General features: G+C 53.0%; 1 protein-coding gene across 5 annotated transcripts in view; it reads right to left on the minus strand.

The window, feature by feature from the left end:
- The window catches only part of TRPM2 (transient receptor potential cation channel subfamily M member 2), a 60,699-nt gene that overhangs the window by 17,727 nt on the left and 16,758 nt on the right, over positions 1–26,214 (minus strand). For 4 of the 5 annotated variants that reach the window (XM_030575803.1, XM_030575804.1, XM_030575802.1 and 1 more), the window contains exons 6-20: positions 22,688–22,854; positions 21,138–21,318; positions 20,285–20,346; positions 19,678–19,878; positions 18,819–18,921; positions 16,085–16,206; positions 11,595–11,945; positions 10,335–10,472; positions 8,858–8,987; positions 7,761–7,906; positions 6,928–7,040; positions 5,305–5,518; positions 2,103–2,221; positions 1,615–1,747; positions 1,261–1,432 (exon numbers count right to left, since the gene is read on the minus strand). In XM_030575803.1, coding sequence (XP_030431663.1) covers positions 1,261–1,432; positions 1,615–1,747; positions 2,103–2,221; positions 5,305–5,518; positions 6,928–7,040; positions 7,761–7,906; positions 8,858–8,987; positions 10,335–10,472; positions 11,595–11,945; positions 16,085–16,206; positions 18,819–18,921; positions 19,678–19,878; positions 20,285–20,346; positions 21,138–21,318; positions 22,688–22,854 — 2,352 coding nt within the window. The remainder of the gene's footprint in view (positions 1–1,260; positions 1,433–1,614; positions 1,748–2,102; positions 2,222–5,304; positions 5,519–6,927; positions 7,041–7,760; positions 7,907–8,857; positions 8,988–10,334; positions 10,473–11,594; positions 11,946–16,084; positions 16,207–18,818; positions 18,922–19,677; positions 19,879–20,284; positions 20,347–21,137; positions 21,319–22,687; positions 22,855–26,214) is intronic. The other variant, XM_030575806.1, reaches the window with a different exon arrangement.

Raw genomic sequence — 26,214 nt, forward strand, 5'->3', positions numbered from 1 at the left:
AAGTGCAGTCGCTAATCAGTGATGAGTTACCCTGTAGACTTGGTAGAACAGTGTTACCTGACCCACCGATGAGCGGAATTCAGGCCTCTCTTAGAAGGGTGTCATTCACGCTGCATTCCCAATTCTGGAGCCTGGCCTTTGCATTTGTCATAGTTCCCACCCTCAGGATGGCTCCCACTGCTTTATTCTGTCATTTACAGCATGTGATTGGCCACGTGGTGGTGTTTCTGCTGCCTGATTGGGTCAGGGTACCTCTTTAAGAGGGGAGAAATGACTAATAGCAAACCTAGCACTTCCCCTGCAAATGTGCAACCCCTTCAGGAGTCAGAATATTTCCATGGAAACCAGTGACGGTCATGTGACTGTGCATGACTAATGAATGGCAGGCACCACCCCACCCACACCAGCAGAGCAGTGGGATTGAGACACTATTTGGGATGCATTTGTGAAGGAAGTGGAGAATGCTGGGAGAGAAACAGTCAGGCAAGGGTCCCTGCTGCTCTTGGTCCTGATCATTAAAGGTGCTGAGCATCCTCAATGCTCTAACAGCAACAAGAGCTGAGGGAGCTCAGCCCCTCACAGGATCAGGCTCTCTGGGTCACTTTAGTTTTAGTTCTCCTGTCTCTGCTGACATCTCATGCTGCCCTCTCCTACACAAGCACTGAGCTCAAGTCTCCACTCCATGGACACCAATTTGATGGGTGTAATACTCCACTGGCTTCAGTGGGCCCAGACCAATTGACACCAGCTTGTGATCTGGCCCATTGACTTCGAGGGAGTTGCCTCTGCATGAAGCAGGTGTCCCAGAAGCGATGTGCTGGCCCGTTGTGTATTAGTTCTACACCTTCCTCACAGTGGCATGAAAGCAAGGCAGGAGCTCACATGCTTCTGTGACGCTGGTCTGAGCTAGGGTGTGCATGGCAAAGGACACGGCAAACCAGCTCTGGGCCCAGCCCCAGATTCACTCCTCTCTGCCCTTCTCACTCTCTCTGTCTTTCATGTTTTATTTCAGTTTCATTCTTTCACTCTGAGCCTCATTTCCTGCTGGTCTGTGTCAAAATCTGGAAGCCGAGCTGCTACTGGACCCCTGCTGGGAAGGGGCTGAGCTGTGTGGAGCCCCTGCACGCTGGCAGGACTAGACTGGCCGTCTGAGCACAGGGATGCCTCTGCACTGTAACAAAGACATTCAGCTACGGAAATCTCATGCCAAGCTCTGTCTTGGCCCAGCCAGGAGCCTGCGAGAAACCCTGGGTTCCGTACCGTCAATGTAGGAAGGGATCTGCCCAAAAATCGTCAGGTAGGAATGGTAGACGACGCCTCGGAAGATCCAGTCCACACGCTCCTCATTATGGATCAGGATAGCTTGCTTGGCTACGCCGAAGGACACAACCCAGACAGCCAAGAGAAAGAGGAAGAAGAAGACGTCCTTCATCTGCAAAGCCATGAGACAAAGCAGGAGTGAAAAGGTTCCCCTCAACAGATCAGATGCAGAGAATTACATCCTCTCCCAGAACAAATGCATGCACAACTCCTATACCCAAATCACATTTCACATGCAGACCCCACTCTGCTCCTAGTGACATCATGCCATCTGCAGGGAGGAGTAGCTCTTACCATTCTCTTCACTATGATGATCTTGGGCCCCAGAGTTTTACTGACTGTGAAAATGTGCATCAGCCGCAAGCAGAAAATAATAAAAGCCAGAGACAATATGATCCGTCCTGGATACAAAGTGGATGGGATCCATCTGACACAGACAGGGGAAAGGAAGACACATCAGTGCATTGTTTAAACCAATGTTACTGCCTTTTTAAAACAGAAAAATTTACAGCCTGCTTTCCTGGGGAACAAATAAATCTATCCCTAGAGTCCCATCTGAGAGAGGGATACAGCACAAAACCTATCCGATGGAGTGACACAGCAGCTGGGGACTGCGCAGAGCTGGGCAGAATGATTCGATAAAAAGTTTCATCTGAATTTTGTATGTAGATATTACATTGAAAAAATGCCAACAACCTCTCTTGCAGATCCCCCTCCATGGTTTTCCAGCAACTCCAGCAAAGAGCAGTTTGATACTGTCCTACAGAATCCCTTGTACTCACCGGCAGGTCAGCCCTGCTATAAAGATCAAGATGGCACAAACATCCAGTTTGTTCCAGAAATCACTGAAGTACAAGGAAGCCATTTTCAGTAAACCAAAGCCATCGGGGTCATAGAACAGCTGTTAGGAAAAGAAGTGGTTTCGGTATTTCAATAAACAAAACATAGGCTGCTTCTATGCACTGGAGACAGCAATTGTGGCACTGGGTCCCCAACAGGAATCTGAGCTGGATTTGGAGGGGGTGGGAGGAAGTGGGGGAGTGGGCTTCAATTGATAATGAATTTCCCAGCCATGGTGATTTTGGTGCCAGGAGAATCCTCAACAATCCCTGAGACTTGGCCCTGTGGTGTTCTTCAGACGTCATTCTGCCCTGGCGACCAATCTTCAGTTAAACTACAGAGGCTCTTGGTGTTGGCAGCACTCAGCTGTTTTACGTCCTGGCCTAAACCTCTGAAGAAGGTAGCAGGTCCTGTTCTTAGATGTCCTGTAAAATATTTGCTAGCACATTTAAGAGGCTGACCTAGAACTCTTCTTTTGCATAATGGAGCGAGGCTGGGAATCTGACCACAGTTATTTCCAAAGAGACCAGTAGGATCCTTGCATACACCCCCACGGCTGATTCATTCTTATCATTTTCCTTTTGGCCAAACCCTGAGGTCATTTCTCAGTGATCTGAGTAACAAAAGGGCAATGAATCTGCAGTATCACATCTTGGAGCACGTTGGAGCTCTCCTAACCCATGTTCTAACGTGGCCTGACTGCTTAGCTGTGAGAAGTGGGCCAGATTCTCAGCTGGTGCATAGCTCCACTCAAGTCATGTAGACCACCTGCCTAGAAGTCAGGGGCACTTGTGCTATTGACACCAGCTAAGTACCTGGCATTTTCTGTGATTCCATCTCAATGAGTTATGAATCGTTGCTGGTGACGATGGCTCTTTGTCATCCTGCGGGGTTACAGAACAGATCTTGAGTTCGCCTCAGCTCTGGGACAAACACACAAGGACAACGCTTCCCACAGAAATAATCCCTGACTTCCCATCTTCTTATCTATACTACAGTTATGGGACAGTTTTTGTGGGAAGTTGCAGATATTCCATCCACACATGCTGAGAAGATCCCCTCCAGGCTCCTGACCAGGTCTCCTGGAACCACCCCAATATATCCACATTTGGTTTTACAGGGGGCTCAAAGCATGGTGGCACAGGCTGCTGGGAGATACCTATAAAGTTTCCAGTTCCTTATTTCAGTACTGAGCCTTAGTGCCTTCATTTAGGAAGGTCTCGATATCTTGGGCACTTCTCTTCCTGCCCCTGACTCAGCCCAGCAGTATCCACAAGAGCAGTTGAAACAAAACCATGGGAGGGAAAGAAGTTCTCATGCTTTCCCCTGCCCATTCAGCACCCATCCATCCCTGGTCAGAATTTATGAATGCCATCAACTTGCTCTGTGGGTACCGGGGTCTCCTGCACTATCCCTCCAGTTCAGTCACCCCAGCATATCAGTGACTCTCTCTGTAATCGTTACAAATCACCAAAGGACCCCTGCTAGTCCCTCACACTATGTCATGGATTTGGAAGGGTAAGTCGGGCTGACAAGTGGACTATGAAACGCCGGAGATACCAAAGTTTTCTCCCCTGACTTGGGTTAGGCCTATGCCGTCAATCCTTTCTAGTAAGCATGGGAGAAAATACTTGGTGCTAAAGAGCTCTTTAATCTTGGGGGAAAGGCAGAACAAGAACCAATGGCAGGAAGAGGAAGCCAGACAGATTCATATTGGAACTAAGGTCCATGTTTTGAACAAAGAGGGTGATCCCATGCCATCTTCAGCCAGCTTACCTAGGTATGTGCTCCTGGCCAGCCAGAGCAGACCTGTGGCCACTGGTGATTGCTAGGGCTGCAGTACCAACCCTGGGAACTCTCCTCAGCCCCTCAGGGATGGGCAGCTTTTCCTGGCCCAGGGCTGCTGTTACTGTCATCGGGGGGGCTAAAAGTGGGAGGGCTACGCCTCTGTAACTTTAAATGAAGATTGATCGCCGGGGTGGAATGATGTCTGGAGAACACCAGAGGGCCATGCGGGAACAAAATACCATGGGAAGTGGTGGATTCGCTGTCTTGGATTGACTAAAGCACATCTTCCTGAAAGGCGCGTGGACACAAGTGACTGAGCTCGATACTGGCATGGCTGGGTGAAATTCTCTGGTATATGACGTACAGCAGGCCAGACTACAGGGCCAGCCTTAAGGGTGGGTCATTCGGGTGACCTCCCAGGGGCGCCATGGGCAAGAGGGTGCCATGCGGCAGTGCAGAGGTGCGCACTGCTGGTGTAGTGTCAGAAACTGCTCCTGGCTGGCAGGGAGCATCATTTTGGGGAGGTGCCCAGATGTCTCCCTGCTTCCTTCCATCAGAGGAACATGTGTGGGAGCAATGACACACATACTGCTTGGCTCCCCATGCTCCTCTGTGCCCCCCAGGGGGCTGTGAGTGGGGGAGTGAGGAGCAACGCCAGGGCTCCCTGCATCCAAGTAACTTTCCACACCCGAGGTGTGCTGTGAGGCATCAGGGGCTGCTGCTGTCCTGCCCTCCCTTTACATAGCCCAGGCGGGGAAAGTGACATGGATGCTGGGAGCCCTGACGTCGCTCCCCCCATCACAGCCCCCGAGGGGTGTACAGAGGAGCAGCATTCAAGGGGGAGTGAGCAGCAATACCAGCCGCTCTGTGCATCCAGGTCCGTTTCCCGATGTGGGCGCAGGGGTTAGGAGCGCAGGGGACTGGGTAGTCTGGAGAGCCTGCGAAGGCCAGGAGCAATGTGGGGGCACCCATGAGAGCCAGAGGGGTTAGGGGGCTCTGCACCCACAGGGGCCAGAGGTGCCAAAATACAAGTTCACCCAGGGCGCCATTTTCCCTAAGGCCGGCCCTGCCAGACTACATGGTCTGAAGGGCCCGTCTGGCGAGAACCCCGTAAGTGTGACGTGTGAGAGTGTGCAGCCGACTGATGGGTGCGACATCACCATTTGGCTGGAGTACGTGATGGGATTGTTGTGGGAGCACACGCAGCAGTGCGAAAACAGGAACAGCTGCTGCCCTTCTGAGAGACCCTGGGGCAGGCAGCCCTCGCTGACTGAGAGAGATGCCTTGCAGAGCCTGGATTTCACCATCACCACCATCTCCCCTGCCCCCCATGCCTTTGTTGAGCCCACCGAGTACCTGGCGGGTCTCCTCGCACACCAGGGAGAAGAGCCAAAAATAGATGAAGTACTCCCGCCAGGACGGTGTCGCCTGGAAGTCGATCATCAGGACATAGGCGAAAAGCCAGAGGAAGCTGAAGTAGGAGAGGATGTTCAGGTGGAAGATGACAACGGGGGCCGTGAAGAAGGCGCGGGTGCGTGTCAGGCAGCTCATAGGCTGCAGCCTCTTCTCCCTGCATGGGGAAAGGAAGCAGGAAGGAACAGCTGACTCAGCTGTCAGAGGGGAGCTGGACACAGCTGAGCAGAACATATGGGCTAACTGGGAGAGGCCTTGCTCTGAGCAGATATAGTGCAGCTAGGGAACCCTGGGACTCTCCCCAGCCCCTTGGGGATGGGCAGATTTGCTTGGCCCGGGACTGCTGTTACTCTCATTATACTGTGCTATAAGACCTCTCATCTTTTCCCATTGCAGCTTGCTAGGCCAAGTTGTGCCCTGCCCAGGAAGATGTTGGGGCAGCTGCTGCTAGGCCGGCATCTTGTGAAAGATAGAGACCAGCTCTGACAGTGTCCTGGCTTCCCCCAAGGCTTGCCAGTGCCCACAGGCCTGTGCTGGCTGGCTAGGAGCACGTTCCCGGTAAGCTGGCTGAAGCTAATGGCAGAACGGGAAGGCTGCCGCTAGCTGGCACAACAGCGTTCAGCGAGCTAAGTGGCCTGGGCTTTTTCTCCCAGGGAGGGAGGGAGTAGATCAGTCAAGCTGCCGGGGCATGAGCAGTGCAGTGTGGGATGGTAGTGGGCATGGGCGGTGGGTATTGCAGGCCACAGGAGGCTGAGCCTCCCCAAACAGCCAGGCATGACCTTGTCCATGCTCTGCCCTGAGCCCCCCTCCTGTTTCCCGCTCTTCTCCCTGGCCTGGGCTGGGGCTAGGGTGGACCAGCCTGAGGCCCAGGACTCAGGGCAGCTGGGGCCAGTGCTCAGGCCACCTGGTGATGAGCCATCCCACCCAGCACTCTGGGGCTGGGGGCACTGGGGCTGCTTGCGTGGTACTCCGAGGCTGTGTGTGCTGGGCCAGCCAGCCCGGCACTCTGGGGCTGGGGGCACTGGGCCTGCCTGAGCGGCGCTCTGAGGCTGTGTGTGCTGGGCCAGCCAGCCCGGCACTCTGGGGCTGGGGGCACTGGGCCTGCCTGAGCGGCGCTCTGAGGCTGTGTGTGCTGGGCCAGCCAGCCCGGCACTCTGGGGCTGGGGGCACTGGGCCTGCCTGAGCGGCGCTCTGAGGCTCTGTGCTGGGCCAGCCCACCTGGCTCTCTGGGGCTGGGGGCGCTCAGGCAGCCTTGAGCTGGGGTGGGGGGGCCAGTGGCCGTGGTGGGGAGCTCTCACAGGGGGAAGGGTGTGGTGGAGGGAGGACCGCGGGCAGAAGGGGCAGGGCCAGGGCTAGCCTCCCTGAACGGGCGGTTCAAGCACCGCCAATGGCAGTGGGAGAACTAGTTACACCACTGGCTAGTCTAGGGATGCAGCAGTAGCACAGGGAGAGGCAGAGGAGAGATGCAAGCACTCTGCAGTCAGGGAATGCGAGTCCTACAGTCCGACTCCCAGCAGCTAGGGCCGGGGCCACATGCCAGCTCCATCCCAGGAGCCCTGGCGGTACCTGAAGGTGACAAAGCTGGTGTAGATGAGGGGGAAGAACACCATGCACAGGATCACCCTCCAGAGGCCGTTGTCCACGCACAGCTTCCCCCACCAGACTTTGGTCAGGAAGGCCTGGGTGTGGGAGAGGAAGGAAGGAAATCAAGCTCACATGGAGCCCAGAGCTGGCCCCCTTCACCTCTAGCTCCTGCATCACTGATCCCAAACAGAAATGTTGCCATGGCCCACCTCATCCCCGGCCAGATCCACGCCCCTCGCATGGAGGGCTCAGTGAGTAACCCAGGGCCTGCCCACAGCTGTGCTAGATGGAAGCTGGCAGAGACTGGCTCGTTGAGTAGTTCACTAGTCTGGATGATGCACAGGGACCCCGCGTGGCCAAGGATCAGCAAGTGGCCACCAAAGAGTAGAGGAAATGGACTGCGGGCAATGACACAATGTGGGCAGCCAGTGAGTGCTGGGGTGGGGCATTCAGGGCATTCCAACAGTGTGTGCGATCTCCTGTGAGGAAAGCACAAGTGTCCAGGGAGCCTGCATGCCACAGCATGTCCCCTCTCTCAGACAGCAGGTACATGGGCTCTGCCCTTCCCAGGCAGCATGGCACGGGATCTATGCAGGTAATGGGTGCAGGCACTCTCAGAGCACCTGGTGGAGCCCGAGCTGCCAGACATGCTCCCATGGCCGAGCTCAGGCAGTGGGAGACAGTGCTGGGGGAGCCGACACAAGGCCCTGGCAGTGGGGCATCCTCCTGTGAGCCCCACAGCTAGGAAGCGAGATACTGGGCCCTAGCATGGGGCAGGGAAGAGGTGAGTGCTTCCTCCCAGCCTGGAAACACACCTGGATACCTCCGTGGGACACAAAATTCATGTTCTTGGCCTCCAGCGCCAGCTGTAAGCAGGTGGTTTTGCCCCAGGCCTCCGAGACACGGATGAGAAGCTTCTGGGCTCTCTCCTCGTCCTTGCGGTAACACTCTGTGAACACGCCTAGCAGGGCAGAGAGCAGAGCCAAACATGGGCAATGGGCTGAAGAGAGGCTAGTGCCCAGTGTGGCTCTAGGACACCACTCAGAGAGCCCTACGCCGTGGAGGAGACAGACCGTTCCTGGGGATGGGGCCAGAGGCAGCGCGGTTCAGCCCAGCCCCAGAGAGCTTCCTGTCCTTTGCAGGGCCTTGCGTTGGCCCAAGCTTCAGGCGCAGGATTTGTGCACCTGCTAGGCTGGAGATCTGTCTCTGGAGTTAGGCTACTCTGTCATGGCATGTCCAGCTGTGCTCTGAACCGATTCCTGCCAACCTCTGAGCCCAGCACTCTTCACAGGTCCAGCCATTATGCTGCACTGTGGCTTCTGCTCCAGCCTCTCCTACCTGGTACCAGACACATTTCCCGGCCCCCAAGCAAGAACTTTCCAAACAAATGGCCTGAGCCCAGATGTGTCTGTCAAATACCCTGGTCCAGGTACAGCACTCCCCGCATCCCTAAGGCCAGCCAGCTTTGTCTCACAGATGCTCAGAAGACAACTATCCACCTCTGTGTACCAACGCTCTTAGCCTGGGGTATCCAGCACCGGTACATAGCACTGGAATAGTCAAAGCCCACAGGATCCCCCCTTGCTCAGCCTGGCAGCTGGACTGTGGAGCAACATTCATCATCAGAAATCACCAGACATTGTCCCCGGCCAGAGGGAGGGGAGGTGCCTGACACCAGTGGAACCAGGGAGGGACCAGGAACGAACTCAGGAAGAGAGCAGTGACTCCAGATAGAAGAAACGGCCGATAGTGTGACGCTGCTGTTTCTGGTGAGCTGTTGGGAGCAGAGGTTGACCCTGGGATCTCTGGAGCTAGATACATGAGCTGCGGCTGCCTGAGCTAAAGGACCCGCACCCCAGCGGTGGACAGAGCACTACACTGAGAGGGCACGGCCTATGGGAACAATGCTCACTGATGGCTCGGTGCTCATACTCCTCTGCCAGGGTCAGCATTTCCTCCATGCTGTCCGTGTCATCCTCCTCCTTGGACAGCTCCTTCAGGATCTTGCTGCAGGCCAGAGCCCCCGCAATGCAGTCCTGGCTCTGAGAGAGCAAGGCACAGATTAGCCAGAACAGGGAACTCCCATCCTGGGAAGCCAGCAGAGCCCCATGTGTCTGCTGAAGGGAGAGGAGCAGGGCATTCCAGGCTGAGTGCCACAGAGAAAGGCCAGCATTACAAAGTAAGGCTGTTAGTGACGGCAAATGGGGCTTCTGACTAGGCAAGTAATTCCAGCCCCTGCCCAGGTTCCCTCAGACCAGGGCCAGGCACTGCTGTGCCCTGGGGCTGCCCAGGTCTTTGGACCATTGCTGGGGAATGCTGCAGTGGTTTGTCATTTAAAGAGATGCTCTTTCCTGCCCAGAGCTCCTTCAGCACAGGAAACCCTCCATGTGCCCCTCACCCTGTCCATGGGCATCCCAGCACCTCCTCCCTTCCTGCCCAGGGAACTGGGAGCACCCTGAGCTGGCCCAGGACATGTCACCACCACCCACACAACCTGCTGGGAAGGGATCTCTCCCTAAGGCCTACGGCTCGCTGTTGCCTATGGTCTTGGCCAGTTCTACATGCAGCGGCTGCACTAGCAACACAACACAGGCTGGGAGAGGGGGACTCTCTGTCCCCTTGTAGTGGCTGCTACTGGTAAGAGACTTGCGCTCGCTACGGTTCTCAAGTAAGGACCTCCACTGCTGTGGGGTCTCGAGCTAAGCAATCATGTGCCTTAGCCTAGCTCAAGAGCCTGGGCACAGTCCGAGCAGCAGGTGTGGCCACTTGCTGCCATTACTCCCTGTGCCTGCACTGGCACAGGCCCTACTCGAGATCACATATCCTGTGGGTCCCAGCACCACAACTCACTGTGCTGCTCTGTGCCCACTTTCATGGGGCATTGTGGGACGGCCTGGCTGTCCCTCTTGGGGATTGTGGGTGCAAAAGGTCTAGGCCCAGGCCATTCATTTCCTGACCAGACCCGAGCTGATGAGCTGTAACCAACCAGTGCTGGAAGATAGGGGTCCCTCTTGTCCTAATGGGGACCGACTGCTGCTTGGTTTGATGGAAGCAGTGTGTTTCTGGTGTGCCTCTGCTGAAGCTACAGATGGTGGTGGGTTCAGAAACAGCCTTTTGCCCTTGCTCTTACAAGGAGGCCTGAGCCCAGCTGATTCTGCCCTCCCCTACAAACCCCGCCCCTTCCGCACTAGGTCACAAGCTCAGGGTGGTGATGACAATGTGGGATGATAGCAGTGGGCCCCAAACTTGCACAGGAGGGAAGCCGCGTTGCTGGAGCTGGGAGTCTGTGGGCTCGTGGCAGACACAGGTGGTCAGCACTGGCGGACCTGGGTTCAACGCTATCATTGTTAACAGTGACCTTGGGGAGTTATTGGGAAGGATCCTTGTACCTGGGCCCAGATGATTTCTGCCAGCTCCTTGCGACTCTGGACAATAGCCCAAATGAGGAGGTCCCTGACTGGGTCCATTGTGAAGGTAACCCGACCGGCTGAGCGCTTGTAGAGGGAGCGGAGACTCACTCCCTGTACCTGGGGAGGACGGCAGAGTTAGACCAAGACTTTGCAAAGAACTGATGCTCGCTCAGGGGCACCCTGCTGGCACAGCAAACTGGAGCCCTTGTAAGGGGGCAGGAAAGCTGCAGGCCATGGAGAAAGGAGAGACCCAGTGACAGGGGACCAGCGACCTGGTGTCAGTGCAGATGCAGCTAGCTAACTTGCTCTCTCAGCTTGTGGCAGCTGCTCCATGCAGCTCCCAGCTCCCAGCGTGAGACCCTGCACTAACAAATGCAGAAGCAGGGGAGCCAGGCATCCGGGAAAATCACACGAGTTTCCTCTGCAGCTACCAGGATCTCCCCTCCCTGGCCCCGTGGACTTGTCCTGGAAACACTTGGGGTTTCCCCAGTGCATGGAGCCAGGAGCACCTGACCTAAGGGGTCTCCCCTGCCATGCCCCTTGTTGGGACAGGGACAGCAGTGCCATGTGGGTGGGACATGCTACTGCTGCAGAAGGGTGTGCCACAACTAACCCGCTGTGCAAGGAGGAAGGCCATGGGAATCAGGCCCCAGGAATGGGCCAGGCAATGATCTGCCTACAATGGCCATGTTTGGCTTTCAGGTGATTTCCGTGGGGACTCAGAGGAACCCACTTGAGCTGAGGAGGGGTTGAACTTTTACAGGAATTTAAACCTGTCTTTAGCTGGAGAGGAACAGCCAAACAAATACAAGGGCTTGTCTAGAGCAGGATAGTTTACACCAGTGGAGCTACCCCAATGTACCTACCCCAGGGCCAGCTCCTGTGGTCCACACATGGCCCCGGGTCCAGGCAGGCATAGTTACACCATGCCAACCTGATAATGGATTGAAGAGACCTCCTTTGCACCAGTGTGGCATTAGGAGTCAGCCCTGGTTGGAGGCACATTGATACACTCCCACCAGTGCAGATCTCCCCAGAGCCTTCAGTTGGCTGTCCCAAGGCCAGGGTTTCTCAGGTGCTGGCCAGTGCAGAGATTGCTCAAGTGCCCGGTTTGAAACCTGCCCACAGTCCTGGCCTCGCCAGCTGGAGTCCTCTCCCAGCAGGTCTACCCTCTCAGCTCCCCGCCCCCTCAGCTGCCTGCCCCCTCAGCTCCCCGCCCTGGCACAGGGAGACTCATACGTTGAGCTTGATGTGCGGGACGGTGATGGAGAGCCGGTGACGCTCAGCATGCTTGGGCTTCGGGTACAGCGGCTGTGTAGAGTCACCCAGTAGCTCCCTCAGCACCTGGGACACATGGTGCAGTTGGATCCCCGGCACCTTGGAGAAGGCCGAGCACTCCTTCTCCTCCACCAGCACCTTCTGCAGTTTGCTGTGGAAGAGGCTGGAGGGCGCTATGTTCTCGTAGAGGTAGATCAGGGTGTCCCAGGTGACAAACTCCTTCAGGCGCACGCCCTGCTCCAAGAACAGCTTCACGAAGTCCGGCTTGTTGGCAATCAGGGCGGCGGCCATCACAGGGTGCAGATCTGCAGGCTGGCAAGCCAGAGACAGTGCTGTCATTGAGTGACGTGACGCCGCCCTGCCGATCGGTCCCAGGGCAGGGTGCTGAAGCAGGTAGCAGGCATGGGGCACCACAGCAAGCCCGGGTAGGGGTCACTGGAGCAGAGGAAGCAGCCAGCAGGGGGAGGCAGCGAGATGGGAAGGGCATGGAGAGGTCGACGCAAGCCATGCATAGCACACTTCTCCACTGCCCATAGTAAAGCAACGTAGTTCTGCCCCCTTGGGCAGAGTTTCACTCCTCCTCTGCCCCTGAGCCACTGGCCACCTGCCCCTATCCTCTCCTCTCAGAGGCACCGTGGTTCAGGGGCTACTCAGCCCCACCTGGACAGCAGCTAGGCAGTGCGCTCATCCCCTTCCCTACCCACAATCCAGTGGTGTGGGGCTGACCAGCTCCCTCTGGCCTTCCTCCCCTCCCCCCAGGAGATAAACACTTTCTTTCTGCCTCTCTCTCCTGGCCTGGGGCCCTGGCAGGATCAGCTGCCTGTGTAACCCAGCCCGGATCCCATCTGTACTGGGGGAGCTGTTACAGTTGGCCAGGTATTTCCCATCCTCGGGGCCAGATTCTTTCAAGCTTATTCACGCTGAGTAATACCCCTCCAATGTGCAAACCCGCCAAATTCAGTGGGACTCCTCAGGTGAGTAAGTGCTATGCCATAGTGTGCACAGGGGTTGCAGGCTGTGGTGATTTTGGTAGGGTATGGAATCCTCTAGCTATAAGGGCTCTGCAGTGGCCATCCATCCCTGGCAAGACATTAGACCTACGAATGGCCATGCTTCCGTGGTCAGAAGGTTTGGCACTCTGGAAATCTGCTTTATTGCTTTTGGTTCTTCAGTGGCTGAGATGGAAGCCCCTGTAATTCTCTGATGCTTCTTGTCATGCAACTTCAGACGTTTCCATAGAGAAACTCATGCCACCCTCACGTTTTGTTTTCAGGTATGTGTGTGTGTCCTTTGTTTAACCACTGCTTGTCTCTAGACCACATGGAGTGGCATGTACAGGAATATCTCAGTTTGATGGGTTTCTCACCAGGAAATGCCAAAGCATCAAAATTGAATTTTTGTGCAGGAACGTATGGGTTTTGACGGAACTTGCCTAAGGAAGGTTCCTCACAGCTAGGATGGAATTTCTGGTCCAACACAGAGAGCCTGGTGAGTAGGGCACTCACCTGGGATGTAGAAGATCCAAATTTAAGTCCCTCTCTGCCTTATTCAGAGAGGGACTTGAACCTGGGTCTCCAATATCTCATGTCTTAACTATTCTGGGCACTTGGTTGCTCTCTGTCTCACGTTTTTTCATGAAAAATGGTGAAAGGTCTCAGGTTTGTTCCAATGTGGAATGAAAACAGATTTCAAAACCTCAACATTTTTGCAGAATGGAATTCTGAATTCCTGGCCAGCCCCCCTCCCATCTCTTGGGTCCCACTGGGCAGCTGAAGCCTTCCGACAAAATATTTGCCAACACGTCAACCTCTGTAAACTACTTCCAAGTTCCAGTAGAATCAGAAAAATTAAAGGGAAGACCCAATTTTGCCCACCTCTAGCTTTTGAGCAATAAGATTGCAAACCAGATGTGTGAGAGTGGAGCTGGCTTTGCTTTTCCCCTCCACTTCTCTCCACATGAATGTTGTGACATTGCTGAGTATGTCAGCGGGAAAATGCACAGCTCAGAGAGCTGAGCCATGCATCCAGCAGACTTGCAATGCACATAACTGAGTGCGCAACAGGACGGCGGCATCTGCGACAGATTTCTTGGCAGTGGAGAGGTAAATCATTTGTAAAAGACAGCTATTCAGACTTTAGAATACATTCCCCCTCAGTCAGCATTTAAAGGCCAGTCACATTTTTGGCCTGAGCAGGTTGCTATTAGATCTATGGATAGGGCCCTTCATTTTCTTTTTTTATCTTATTTAATTTTCCTGGGAATTTATCAGTGGTTATTACTAAAACAGCAAAAACAGGTGAAAATCAGTGGAAAAAACTATTAATAATTTTTCTGGGTAAATATTGGGGTTTATTTGGTGGATGGAAGGACAGGGGAGAAAAATATTCTGTAGAATAATGCTTTGATGAATGGAATTCAATGTGGCTTGCTGCACAACTAAAAGAGAACTCAAAACACAATGTTACCTCTGAGTTTAAGAAAACGATCTCTCTCTAATTAAGGCTATGGTTTTGTCACGGAGTTCGTAGAAGTCATGGAATCCGTGACTTCCAAAGACCTCCGTGACTTCAGCCCTGGCAGCTGGGAGCTGCAGGGTACTGCTGCCTCCCGCAGCGGCAGGAAGCTGTGAGGTACCCTTACCGCCTGAGGCAGCGGGGCCCCCAAGCTCTCAGCTGCCATGGACAGCGGGGGTACCCTGCAGCTCCCGACCACCGCCATGGGGCATAGGGACCCCTACAGCACCCCATTGCCGCTGCGGAGCAGGGGGACCCCGGCTGCTCCCTGGCTGCCATGGCAGGGCAGGGGGATTGCCACAGCTCCCCACTGCTGGGGAGGGGGAAGGGGGACCCTGGAGCTTCCCTCTACTGCTGGTGGCAGGGGGACCCTGGAGCTCTGAGTCCCCACTGGTGGGGGTGGGGCCCACAGCTCCCAGCCACCCCACAGCTGCCCAGACCCTTCCCATTTTATCATGGATATTTTTAGTAAAAGTCAGGGATAGGTCACAGACTTCTGTGAATTTTTCTTTGTTGCCCATGACCTGTCCCTGACTTTTAGTAAAAATTTCCATCACAAAATCTTAGCCTTATCTATAATCCCCAAATACACTTTTCATTTGAATAAACAGTTTATTGTTGTAGACTTAGAATTATTAGCCTATAAATAGTTACATTTAATAATTGAGCCACACCATTTGCGGCTTATGCGCTCAACTTCCTCCTTTTCTCCTGTTTTTGTTTTTTTTAAAACTTTTGAATCCTTCCTTGTGTTCTGAAACGTATTCTGATACAGATTTTCGTTTTTTTCCCATTTTAGTGTATCAGACCTTTAAACCATTATCTGCTAACAGCTTGACATGTGTATGTGGTGGGCATGAGTCTCATCCCAGTATGTTCAGATGCATTCACGCACTGCAAAGCTGGTGTGTGCCCATTTCTTATGTGCGTCTTCTAGACTAATAGCCTTACTTCAGCAGGCAGCTTTGCATATATGCACAGAATAATGTATTCTCGTAATACAGATACCTCATGCAATGTACTGTATTTTCCCTAATAAAACAAGTTATTTTTTATATATTTGAAGATACAAAAGTAGGGTGAAAACCAGAAAAAACATTACTTTTTGTAAGACCCAGGATTTTTTCTGTAAAAATTGGTTTAAACTGAAAACGAAGGGGCTTATCTTTGGAAAAACAGGGCATTACAAAGCACTGAATCCTGTGTTCCCCACCAGTAGTTCAGACTCACATCTACAAGGTTTGAACAGAGTAGCTGCTTCTGGCAACAGAGGGCCTTAAAGTGGGCGGAAATTGACCCCTTAGAATGCTCCCTATGCAGGGGGCTCCTTGGCCAGTATAGAAGGCCCTGTAGTAGCCCTGCTGCTGACCCCCAGCATAGGGGACAGGTTGGAGGTACTCTGGAGGTGTGCTGGACCCAGGCTGGCACACATTGAACTACGGCTTGTCTCTGCTCCTCAAGGCAATCAGGAGATAGGAAAAGCAGAGTGTACATTAGAGCAGGCAGCCCTGCACCAGCATCCTGACTAGCCTTGGCATGACTCTGGAATAGGAAGGAGCCAAAGTGGCATAAAGCCCCCCTTAGATCCCACCCCTTCATCCCTGCCCCAAGCACCTGGGCAGAGACCTTGGGGGCTTTTTGCCTTCTGCAGCCTGGGGCATGAGTCACTTGCTGGTTTGAACTAGTGTAAATGGGGGATTCTCTGTAACTTGAAGCCTTTAAATGAAGATTTGAGGACGTCGATAACTCAGCCAGAGGTTCGGGGCCTACTACAGGAGTGGGGGGGGGAGATGTGGTGTGGCCTGCAATGTGCAGGAGGTCCGACTAGATGGTCATGATGATCCCTTCTAGCCTTAAAGTCTAGGAGAATACCTGAAAATCAGACCCTCTTCTCCCCACCTGCTGCTGAATGACAGGCATAGCCAAGTGCGTCTCACCTTCCATTCATGGTCATCTGTGAAGATTTCGCTGCGAGCAATGTCCACCCTGTTCCAGGCCACGGCCAGCTTCAGCTGGTGGTCCCAGTTCTCGTGGCCAAAGTGGTCGTGGTTTCGGGAAGCTGCAGCCAAAGACACATACAACAGAGTGAACTCCAAGGCTGGGCTGAGATGGCCACATCATTCTTACCTCTCCCAGAAAAGCAACATCCAGAGCCAGGCCCCTTGATGGAGAACCAGCCAACTGACAGAGCAGCCTGCCCATAGCACATCGCAGTGAGCACAACAGGCCAGGAGCAAGGGAGGCCAAAGAACCCTGGGCGAAAGACACCAGAAGACATCCCATATTGGCCCTTCTATTGCCATGGCTCCTGGGGTCCTGCCCTCTTGGTCTGTTGTGAGCCATTCGCCAGGCCGCTACGTCTCTCTGACTGCCTCACACATCCTATGGGTGTGGGATTTCTTGATGGGAATCCAGTGCATGTGCAGAGGAGAAACAGCGCAGTCGCTTTGTTCTGAGAAGCGGGGACTGGTACAGAACTATGTGCCAGGAGTTCTCTCCTTATCCCTGCCCTGAAGAGCTGTCAGCCTAAGAAACAGTAGAGAGCAGCTGGAAGAGCATTATGGGAACTGGCCTGAGAAGGAGCTGCTTGGATCCCCACAGACACTGGAGCAGGATGTCCCCCACCAGTGAAGTAACCAATGACGATGAGCCAAAAGGGGAAAGGCAGGGACATCAGGTGACTCTGCCCTGATGTGGGATACACAGGGGGGACGCTTCTGACCAACAGAAGAGCATGAAAGAGTGTCGATTGTCTCATGAGAGATCAGTGGTTGTTTTAACAGCGATCCCTCCAAAAGCAGGGTCACACGTTCCCCTGAGCCTGCGTGAGCGAAAGGCAGAGAGGCATGGATTAGTGTAACAAGAGAGAGGACTGGATGATCTGTGCACGGCACTAGATAATGACTGGGCAAATGTCTTCCATTCAGACAGTGCCAAAGCACCTCACAGCCTTCCTGTGGCGAAATGGTGAAAGAGCGCCTCATATGGGGCGAGATGCAACAGCACCCCACAGGGACAGATGCTCTTTGGTCATGCTCAGTGAAATCACTTGGGAAATGAATTGACAACATCCCTGCTCCACCCTGTAGTCGTAAGAGAGCCTGAGACACAAGCCCTTGTATTAGAGGCCTGGTATGAGGCCTGGGCTAAAGTAGTGATCAAAACTTTGCTGATAAAAAGCAAAAATTAGACTGTGAGCTAGAGGCAGGCCCTGCTCACAGAATTTGGCAAGAACAGGGCTGATATTGCAAAAACACAAATTCCTAAGAGGTGCTAGGCACAGAGCACTCACGCAAACACATTCCAGAAGGGTGGTACCAGAACATCCAGATATTAAGGATGCTACAAAAACATTCTCCAAAGCTAATGGGAACACACTGATCCCTTTTAAAAGATATGGTCAGGATGACAGTACATACTAGAGATGTTTTGATTGAAGCAACATGTAAAAGTGTGATGGCTGATAACCAGGACCGGCGCTAGGGTTTTGAGCGCCCTAGGCGGACAGCAATTTCGCCGCCCTGTGCGCTGGTCCCGCTGCTCCGGTGGAGCTGCCGCAGTGGTGCCTGCAGGAGGTCCACCGGAGCTACGCGAGCAGCCGACCGTCCGCAGGCACGACTGCGGCAGCTCCACCCGAGCCGTGGACCACCGGACCACCCGCAGGCACCACTGTGACCGCTCCACGGGAGCTGCCTGCCGCCCCCTCCGGCGGCGCCCTGACCCAGGGAACACCCTGGACTGCCGGCTGCCGCGGCGGTGTCCTGACCCAGGGTCAGTGCGCCTCCGCGGCAGCCGGCAGCCCGGGGTTTCCCTGGGCCAGGGGACACCCTGGGCTGCCGGCTGCTGCGGTAGCACCCTGACCCAGGGGACACCCTGGACTGCGAGCTGCCACGGCGGTGCCCTGACCCAGGGGACACCCTGGACTGTGGGCTGCCACTGGCAGCTCACACTCCCTCTCTGTCCCAGCAACAGCGGCTGCTCAACCATTTAAAAAAAATTTGGGGGCGCTTTTTGGCGCCTCCAAATCTTGGCGCCCTAGGCAACCGCCTAGTCCGCCTAAATGATTGCACCGGCCCTGCTGATAACTAGCTGCGTTAGGGGGAAGTAACTAACTATGTTAGAGGAGCAGTATGTGACTTGTTTGTATTAGGGTATAAAGATGTATTTTAGAGGGAGTGTTTTTGTTTAGCCCAGGAAGGAACGGAAAATCCTGCTGTTCACTGAGCTGGTCCATTGTTACAGGCATACATGTATTAGTGGTCCTGTAGAGTTTGGGGATACTAGTACTGTGCTTTGTTGACAATAAACTTGGCCTGGTGCCTTCAAACCTTGACAGATCTTGTGGTCATTGGGCGGTTCGCTCGAGGTCTGCTGTGCCAACTTTCTGCGCAGAGCTCGGACTGCACACAGGGAGAACACACACGCAGCCAACATCTGTCCACACCTCCCTTTTCTCTGCATATACCTCACACTCCCCCACGCTGCCCAGAGACACTGCACCAGGGAGTGACAGCCGGAGCACTCAGCACCATGGCCACTAAGGAGCAGCTCATGCACTGGTGAGCCCATGGCCAACTCTGGTGTGAACTGGCAGCATCCTGATGCCTGGCGGCAGGCATGTGACTGCCTGTCTCCAGAGCAGAGCCAGGTAATGCCTGCTCTGCCCCTCACCTTTGAGCAGTGCCTGAAGAATGGCCACATCCACATCTTGCTGGCCATCTTTGCCCTCCCGGAAAATGGTCAGGAGCTGCCTGCTCCGCACTATGTCTTGGATCTGCAAGGAATGGTAGAGGATCAGATGTCCTGCAGCAGCAACATCCCCTGCCATGCCACCCAGCTCATGTGGGGTTAATGCTCTTCCTGACGATTCTGGCTGGACCGCCCAGTGCAGTTAATACCTTGCTCCTGCCTTGGGATCTGCGGCCCCTTGTAGCCCATTTGATGTTAAATCCCCATCCGCCATGGACACCTGTTACCCCTCCCAGCCCATTGGAGGTTAATTCTATGACTTCCATCCCAGCCACCAAACTGCAGGCTGAATCCCTGTCCTTGGAATGCACAGACAGCCCGCTGCTTGCTAGAACACTGTGGGTTAAATTGTGGCCCCATTGGAGTTAATGGCAAAACTCTCCCTGGCTGCAGTGGGACCAGGATTTCACCCCATGTGTTCTTGTCCCCAGCAACTCTCCTGCCCCCTCTAGGCACACTCATCTTTCATCCTGTGGACAATTTGCACAGTGCACCTAGTCACTTTGCTCACACAGATGTCCACTTGCACACACAAACAATGTGGTTTTGCAGGTGCACCCAGGGTGAGTGGTGAGTATGAGACACAGGCTCCCTCTCTCCCAGCAGTGGGGTGCATAGCTAAGGTCTGGAATGCTTCCCCAGCATCATACATGGGGTCCCACTCCTCAGTGGCTGTGTGGTAACTGCAGATCCCAAGAGGGGTGACACATTGCCCTCCCCTGGTATCTGAGTGCTCTGGGGGATGTCAGCCAGCGTAGCAGATAGGGTGTGAGCATCTCACCTTTTTGGTCCACTCTACAATCTTGCCCTCGGTGAAGAGCTCGTAGGTGTCCCGGAAGAGGATGCTCAGTTTCTTCTGGATCAAGGAGATGGTTATCTCTGGAACAGGCCGATTGGCCACCTGCGCAATGACGTCGGCCACACGCCCGGACCCCTCCACTATCACGCATGGGGTGCCATTGGTAATTGCATTGTAGATTGTCTGCAACACAGAGATTCAGGGCTAAAAGGGCTGACCCAAATCCACTTCAATCAATGGGAGCCTTTGTGTTAACTCCAGTGAGTTTTGGATCAGGCCCAAGGCACCCATACTTACACACAGACCCCCATTGGTGGCTTCTCTGCATCTCCCACCACTGATGGGCTTCGAGCACCCCCTGTGGTCCTCCTCCACTCAGGCTAAGGGAAGCACATGGCTCTCTCAGCTTGTCTCTGCACTGGGGATTTCCAGGGGGAGTCATCCCCACAGTGTTTGCTCCGTTGTTATTTGGAAGTCACGGGGTACAGTCATGGCTTTAGCTTCCCCACGCCCTAGCAGTTCTGATTTCCTGCCTGACCTGTCTGGGAGGAGGAAGCTGCGCTTTTTCCCTTCTCTCCCATGTACTTACATCAAGTGTCCCGGGTCCTCCTTCCAACACTACACAGACGATTGGGATCTTGATGGTGACTCCTGCAAGGAAGCAGGGACTCAAGTCAGTTCCATTTGGATGCAGACCTCTCACAGATCAGCTGCCCTGCTAAGACAGGTCAGCGGGGATCTCCCACAAATAGCTACAAGTAGAAGACAAGCCACAGGTATTTCCAACCCATGGCAGCTTGCAGAGCAGCTCCCAGAGATCAGCTAGCAGGAAGCACTGGCCAGAAGGGCAGGAATGGTTTGCAGTCACTTCACCAGCAAAAATATTGCCTTGACTTCTGCCGCTGACAATGGGTGGCACATGAACCGCTGGCTGGGGGATGCTAGCCCCCCAGACCCGCCCCTTCTGCCCAAGGCCCGGCCCCCTCCAGTCCAGAGCCCCCCACCGCAACCGCCAACCCCCACCCCATGCTAGCGCCCCCAGTGCTGGGAGGGCGGGTGATGCAGCCCCAGAGAACTGCATAGGGGGAGCTGGAAACTGGAGAGGGGGGTGGGCTTGGGGGCAGAGCATGGGCGGGGCCATGCCTGGCTGTTTGGGGAGGCACAGCCTCCTCCAGCCTATGATATTCTCCTCCCATGCCACTGGCAAAGCCTGTCAGGAGAAACGTTATCCACTAATGGAGCTCCTTCTCCAAAGCCTCTGCTCCCTGGACTTCCTGACACCACACACCAATGGTGAATGCACTGATGCTAACACATGACCCCCTCCTCACCAGACGCCAGAGAGATCTAGGTGCTTGCCCATGCCCTGGTGGCAGTGTCTGTCGGGTCTCACGTCTTTCACTCCCTCTGCTCCAGGGAAGGCTGACCTGTGCTGCCATTACCTTCTTTCACCTTAGTCTGCTCGGAAATGAACTTCTCCAGTCTGGTCCTCAGGGAGATCTCCACACCATATCTGCCATGGGTCCCATCATCCACCAGGATGAAGTGGGAGTGGTTGCTGTCCAGGCAGGACAGGTTCCCCTGGCTGTCCTCATCCAGCACATACTCAGCCGGGAAGCTGCCCTGCAAATGGCCAGAGGAAAGAGAGACAGACCAATAGGGGGATTTCTCTGGGCCCTTCTTGCATGGACAGCTCCATTAGCAGAGCAGGCGGCTGTCCCCTGGCTGAACACCAGAGGAACAGCCCCAGGGAAGCAGACAAGAGCACAGGTGGTGGCTGGCAGGTGTGGTGAAAAGAGCAGAAGTGCAAAGGGGAGTCTGCACTTGGGGTGGGAGAGGAGAGACAGAGGACAGTACTGACATGGGTCAATGAATGATGGACAAGATGGCCCAGTGTAGTGACAGAGGCGGAGCCAGAAAACAAAAGGGGGTGGGATCTGGACTGGGCAGCAATCTTTGACAAATAGCCATCCCGACCCCTCCCAAGCTGTTTCTCACAGTGACTGTTACCTAATCCCCTCAGCGCAGCAGGTCGTGCAGCACTTCCTGCACCGCCTGGCTGTGTCTCCCTCTTCCGGGGCCCTCCTGATGCTTTACGGATTTGAGAGGGGAGAATTGTTTGCTCAAAAATACACAAAGGAGGGATTTGAAATTGCTATCAGCTCAGTTAGCTCAGTGATTCGGAGATGGACACTGCACAGCCCAGAGGCCAAGAATCTCAGACAAGGGTGCCTGGAGTTAGGCTCCCAAGTCCCAAAATAAATTATCTGATTTTCCAAAGTGTGAAGTTCCCAAGAGCTCTCAGTGAAATCAATGGGAGTGGTGGATGCTCAGCCCTTCTGAAAGGCAGGCTACTTATCTAGGCACCTAATATCTTCCCACTGCCTCATTAGACTCGAATGTGTCTGCCTTAGGTATTCCTGAAGGGCCCATCACTTTAACTACAGACTCTAGCTGGAGTTCTGCAGCTATGGCAGGCATTCTCCAGTGTATTTCCCTGAGACAAAAGCAAATGTGTCACAGATTTGGTTAAATTCTGAGAGGTTTGGGGGGAATCTACATTATTTTAGAACCAAAAGCACCCTAAAATGTGTTTGCAAGGGGTACGACGTATTTGCCTCACCCTTGTCATAATATGGCCCCTTCTAACTTCCTTGGCTGTCTATTTTTCTCTTATCACTTCTGAGATTGTGTGAAAATATCTAACATGAAATGGGCAAGGTCAGGAGTTCCATTTGCATGCTTTTTTTTTTAAATACGTGGTATTAACCAACAATCATGAATTCCTTCTTCGAATTCCTTCTCCTTGTTCCTTTCTGATGCAAGATTTTCAAAGAGGTTGGGGGATAAGTGCTGGCCTTTACCTCTCTAATCCTCTCAGGGTGTGTGAGATTCAGGGCATGTCTACAAACACAGTCCCCCACCCCAACCCTGCAGGCATCGGAGCAATCAAACACAGAGCCCCCACCCCCCGCAAAGGCTGGACGCTTACCATGGGGCAGATGAGGCTACCACGATTGTACACGGTTCCCCAGGTGGCTATGCCAATGGTGACAATTTCACCCTCTTTGCAGCTGCTGCTCATGCTGAAGTCTCTCACAGCTTCTCCCACCTGCTTCATCACGCCAGCATGGGACCCACCTGTTATGATCCAGGCACCTGGCAGACAGAGCAGGGATTGGCAAAGTGAATGTGCCACGCACAGTGGCTGATATCCTGGCCTATCAGAGACCTGCAGAAGTCCCCCTTCCACTCAGGTTTTGGAGATTCTGAGGCCTGTGGGGTGCCCATCCTCCATTCTGCCCCATCAGTACCTTGCAGTGTCAAAGCCCTCTGTGAACTGAGCCCACCTTCTTTGACACAGAGGTCTGGGACCTCTCTGGGCTTCATGCCCCCCTGACCTGCACTTTGTGTGGGCCCTAGGTGAGGAGAATGCTGCTATTGTGAGCAGACTGTGTTCTGTGCGGGGGCAGACAGATTGTCTTGTGGGTGTCTTTCACATGGGTCAGGCTGGGATGCAGAAGATCTGGATTTGGTTCCCTGTTCTCCCGCAGACTTCCTCTCTGAGCTTATGGACCTGTGTGCCTCTATAACATGGGGATAATAACCCTTCTTCTTTCCACCATTGGGCTGTTCAGACTGTGAACTCTTCAAGGCAGGGGACTGTCTCTCACCATGGCCTTAATAGCCATGTCTTCACTGCCAAAAAGGTGTGTTTTACAGCAGTTTTACACTGTCATACAGCAACCATCTGTTTGTAAAATCCTAGCGGAGACAAGGCTTTGTAGCTTTTGCTGGAATTAGTGAAGTTAACTGCAGCTGTGGGGTAAAGGGCAGACATGTCTAGCTAGAAACTGCCTGTGCCTTGTCTCCACTAGGATTTTGCAGCGAGAGAGCTAATTTGCATTAATTCTTTTGCTGTAGAAACATACCTGTTTTGGCAATGAAGACACAGTTGAAGATTTAAAAGCGTGAGGCTAATGTGTTAACAAACACCTTTTAAAAGTCTAGTCTGGGCAAGGCACACTGCCTTTAACACATGGTAAAGGGCTCCGGTTAAAGGTTAAAAGGCACACACTTGTCTGGAGACCTTTTAAAAAAAACATAGACATTATTAACACATATGAACGTATGAAATCTCATCCTTCCAATTTTATAAATAGCCACATATATCACCTCCTGATGCCACCCTATTTAGTCTGCAAAGAATCAAAAGAGTTTTGGGATAGTGACAACACTGATACTTGTTTAGAAAGTCTAGTTTATAGCCCACAGCACAAGTCCACCAAAAGTTTTTCCAACCTCCAGATATTCCCCCCCCCCCTTCTATTGCTTTTCCTTGGAGAGAAAATGGTATTTTCTGTAGTATTTTTATGATGCCTATTTGTGCCTCAGTTTCCCCTATAGATGAGGTGAGAGAAGGACTGTTTGCTCTTAGGGAAGGCTGGGAGACATAGGTATGAATGCTGACCAGCCATCTGAGCCTGGATGGGTCATAAAAAAAGGACTGGCCAAGGCCAATCCCATATCAATCGAGGAGCCAAGAAGACAATGGCAAAGCCAACCACTAGGACATTGACAGCGACCCAGACGGAGATGGATTTCTCCCCCGTCCCACCCCAGCAGGGACGCTGAGCACAATCCCCCAGTTGAGAACAAAGGACTGGGGAGGTGTGTGGTGGGGATAAGTGCTGGCTGCTGGAAAGAGTCAGGGCTCTGACTGGAAAGCGACCTTAGAGGTCAGACTGAGAACCCGGACAGAGCCTGAACATGGGGGTTCACTACCACTTGGCTGTGCTCTGAGCTAACCAGCATGGTCTCTGCACTAACCTTCATTTCTCTGTGCTAATCTAAGGATTTCCTATGCTGTGTCCAGTTGACCAATAACCCCAACTGTTTTGACAGTGCTGTGGGAGTGTCACTGTGCATGCTGGGTGCATGAATCCGTGAAGAGGGGACAAGTCTCTACCAAGAGTCTAGCTCATTTGGACTCTCTGAGCAGCGCTAATGGTGTGAAGTAGGAGAGCTGGAGCCCCAGAGGTTCAGTCATGGAGGCAGTGAGGTAGCATGGCTTACTCTGGAGGAAAAGTGAGACTCTGTGGGGGTCTGGCACATTGAAGGGGCGCCTCATGGAGACTGTTCCAAACTGAGGGTGTCACACCAATCCTGTGGATCCACGACAGTCAAACCAGCTGATCAATAGGGAATCATTTGCCCTGCCCCACGTCTGCTTATTCTCCTGTATTTGTCAGCTTTAGAAGGCTTGCTTGTGTTTGGTCAACCTCCTCCCATTGTCTGTCTAGTTATTCAAATGCCCAACGTGGTGACCATGCATTGTGTAATCTGCTTGATCCCAACAGCTTTTTGTCCTCTGCAATGATTTCTAGTACTTAGCCTGGCTTTTATAATGTGTTAGTTACCATGTGTCAGCTAATTTGCTCTAACATCACACTTTAAATCCTAGTCTAGACAAGGCCTGTGTGTGTGTACAGCATCAAGTAGAATGGGGCCAAGGTTTCTAGAATCTACCCTAATACAGACAATAACAACTGCACCAGGGGCAAGGCAGTGAGGAATCAGCCCCAGTGCCCAAGTGTCATGTGAGACCTGTAGAGTTCTAAAGGGCCAATGGGTCCGTCCAGATTGTCTTCTTTCTCTTTGTCTGAGATGGGCCTGAAACACAAAGTTTGGATCCTGATCTGAACTTTTCCAAAGTCTGAGGAATTCTGGCATGAGGTCTGGATTCATTCCCATCTAGAGGTGGGTGACGTTTTTTGGCCAAAACTCTTTGTTGCCCAAAAAAAAAGGCACATTTGGGTTGACAGATACATTTTAGGAATTCACCAAATTGTTTCCACTGGAAAAAAAACAAAACAAAAACTCTGGAAACATCTAATTGTTTTGTAGTAACATTTTCCAACCAGAATGTTTCAATTTTTTGATTCAAGATAAAAAGTCATTTAGAAATTCCTGCAGCTTCATTAATTTTTTTTTTTAAAGTTCAAAATTGAAACATTTTGTTTTGGGTCAAACTCAACATTGCATCCAACTGAAAATAATTTTGTTTTTTACTACTTTTTGAGTCCCTGAAAATTTTGCTTTGGGTCAACCTGAAACTATTTTAATTTTTTTTTTCCTGGAACTGCCAACAACCTGAAAAAGAAAAAAATCACTCATTCTCCCAGCTCTACTCCCATCTGATTCAGATGTTCAGAATCCAGATTCTTTGCTCAGTATTTACTCCGGCTATCCCTTTCCCAGCACTAGCTCTTTGAAATAAGGACTCATGGATTGGTTCCTTTTGCTGTAGTTTATTGAAATGGCTGTATGAATAGCCTCTGCTGAAGCTTTTATTTGTCACTTCTTGTGGCAGAATCCCAACAAAGATCTTGTGGTCTCCTGCAGCAGTCAACATTTGGGCCGGCCTTTCCCCACCATGTGGGAGAACACCAGGCTCACAGAGTATGAGCTATCTGAAGCAAGGACCGTGCCTGGACCCTAGCGCAGTGTTACTTCCCA

The sequence above is a fragment of the Gopherus evgoodei genome, chromosome 9 (assembly GCF_007399415.2).
Source record: "Gopherus evgoodei ecotype Sinaloan lineage chromosome 9, rGopEvg1_v1.p, whole genome shotgun sequence".
Lineage (NCBI taxonomy): Eukaryota > Metazoa > Chordata > Testudines > Testudinidae > Gopherus > Gopherus evgoodei.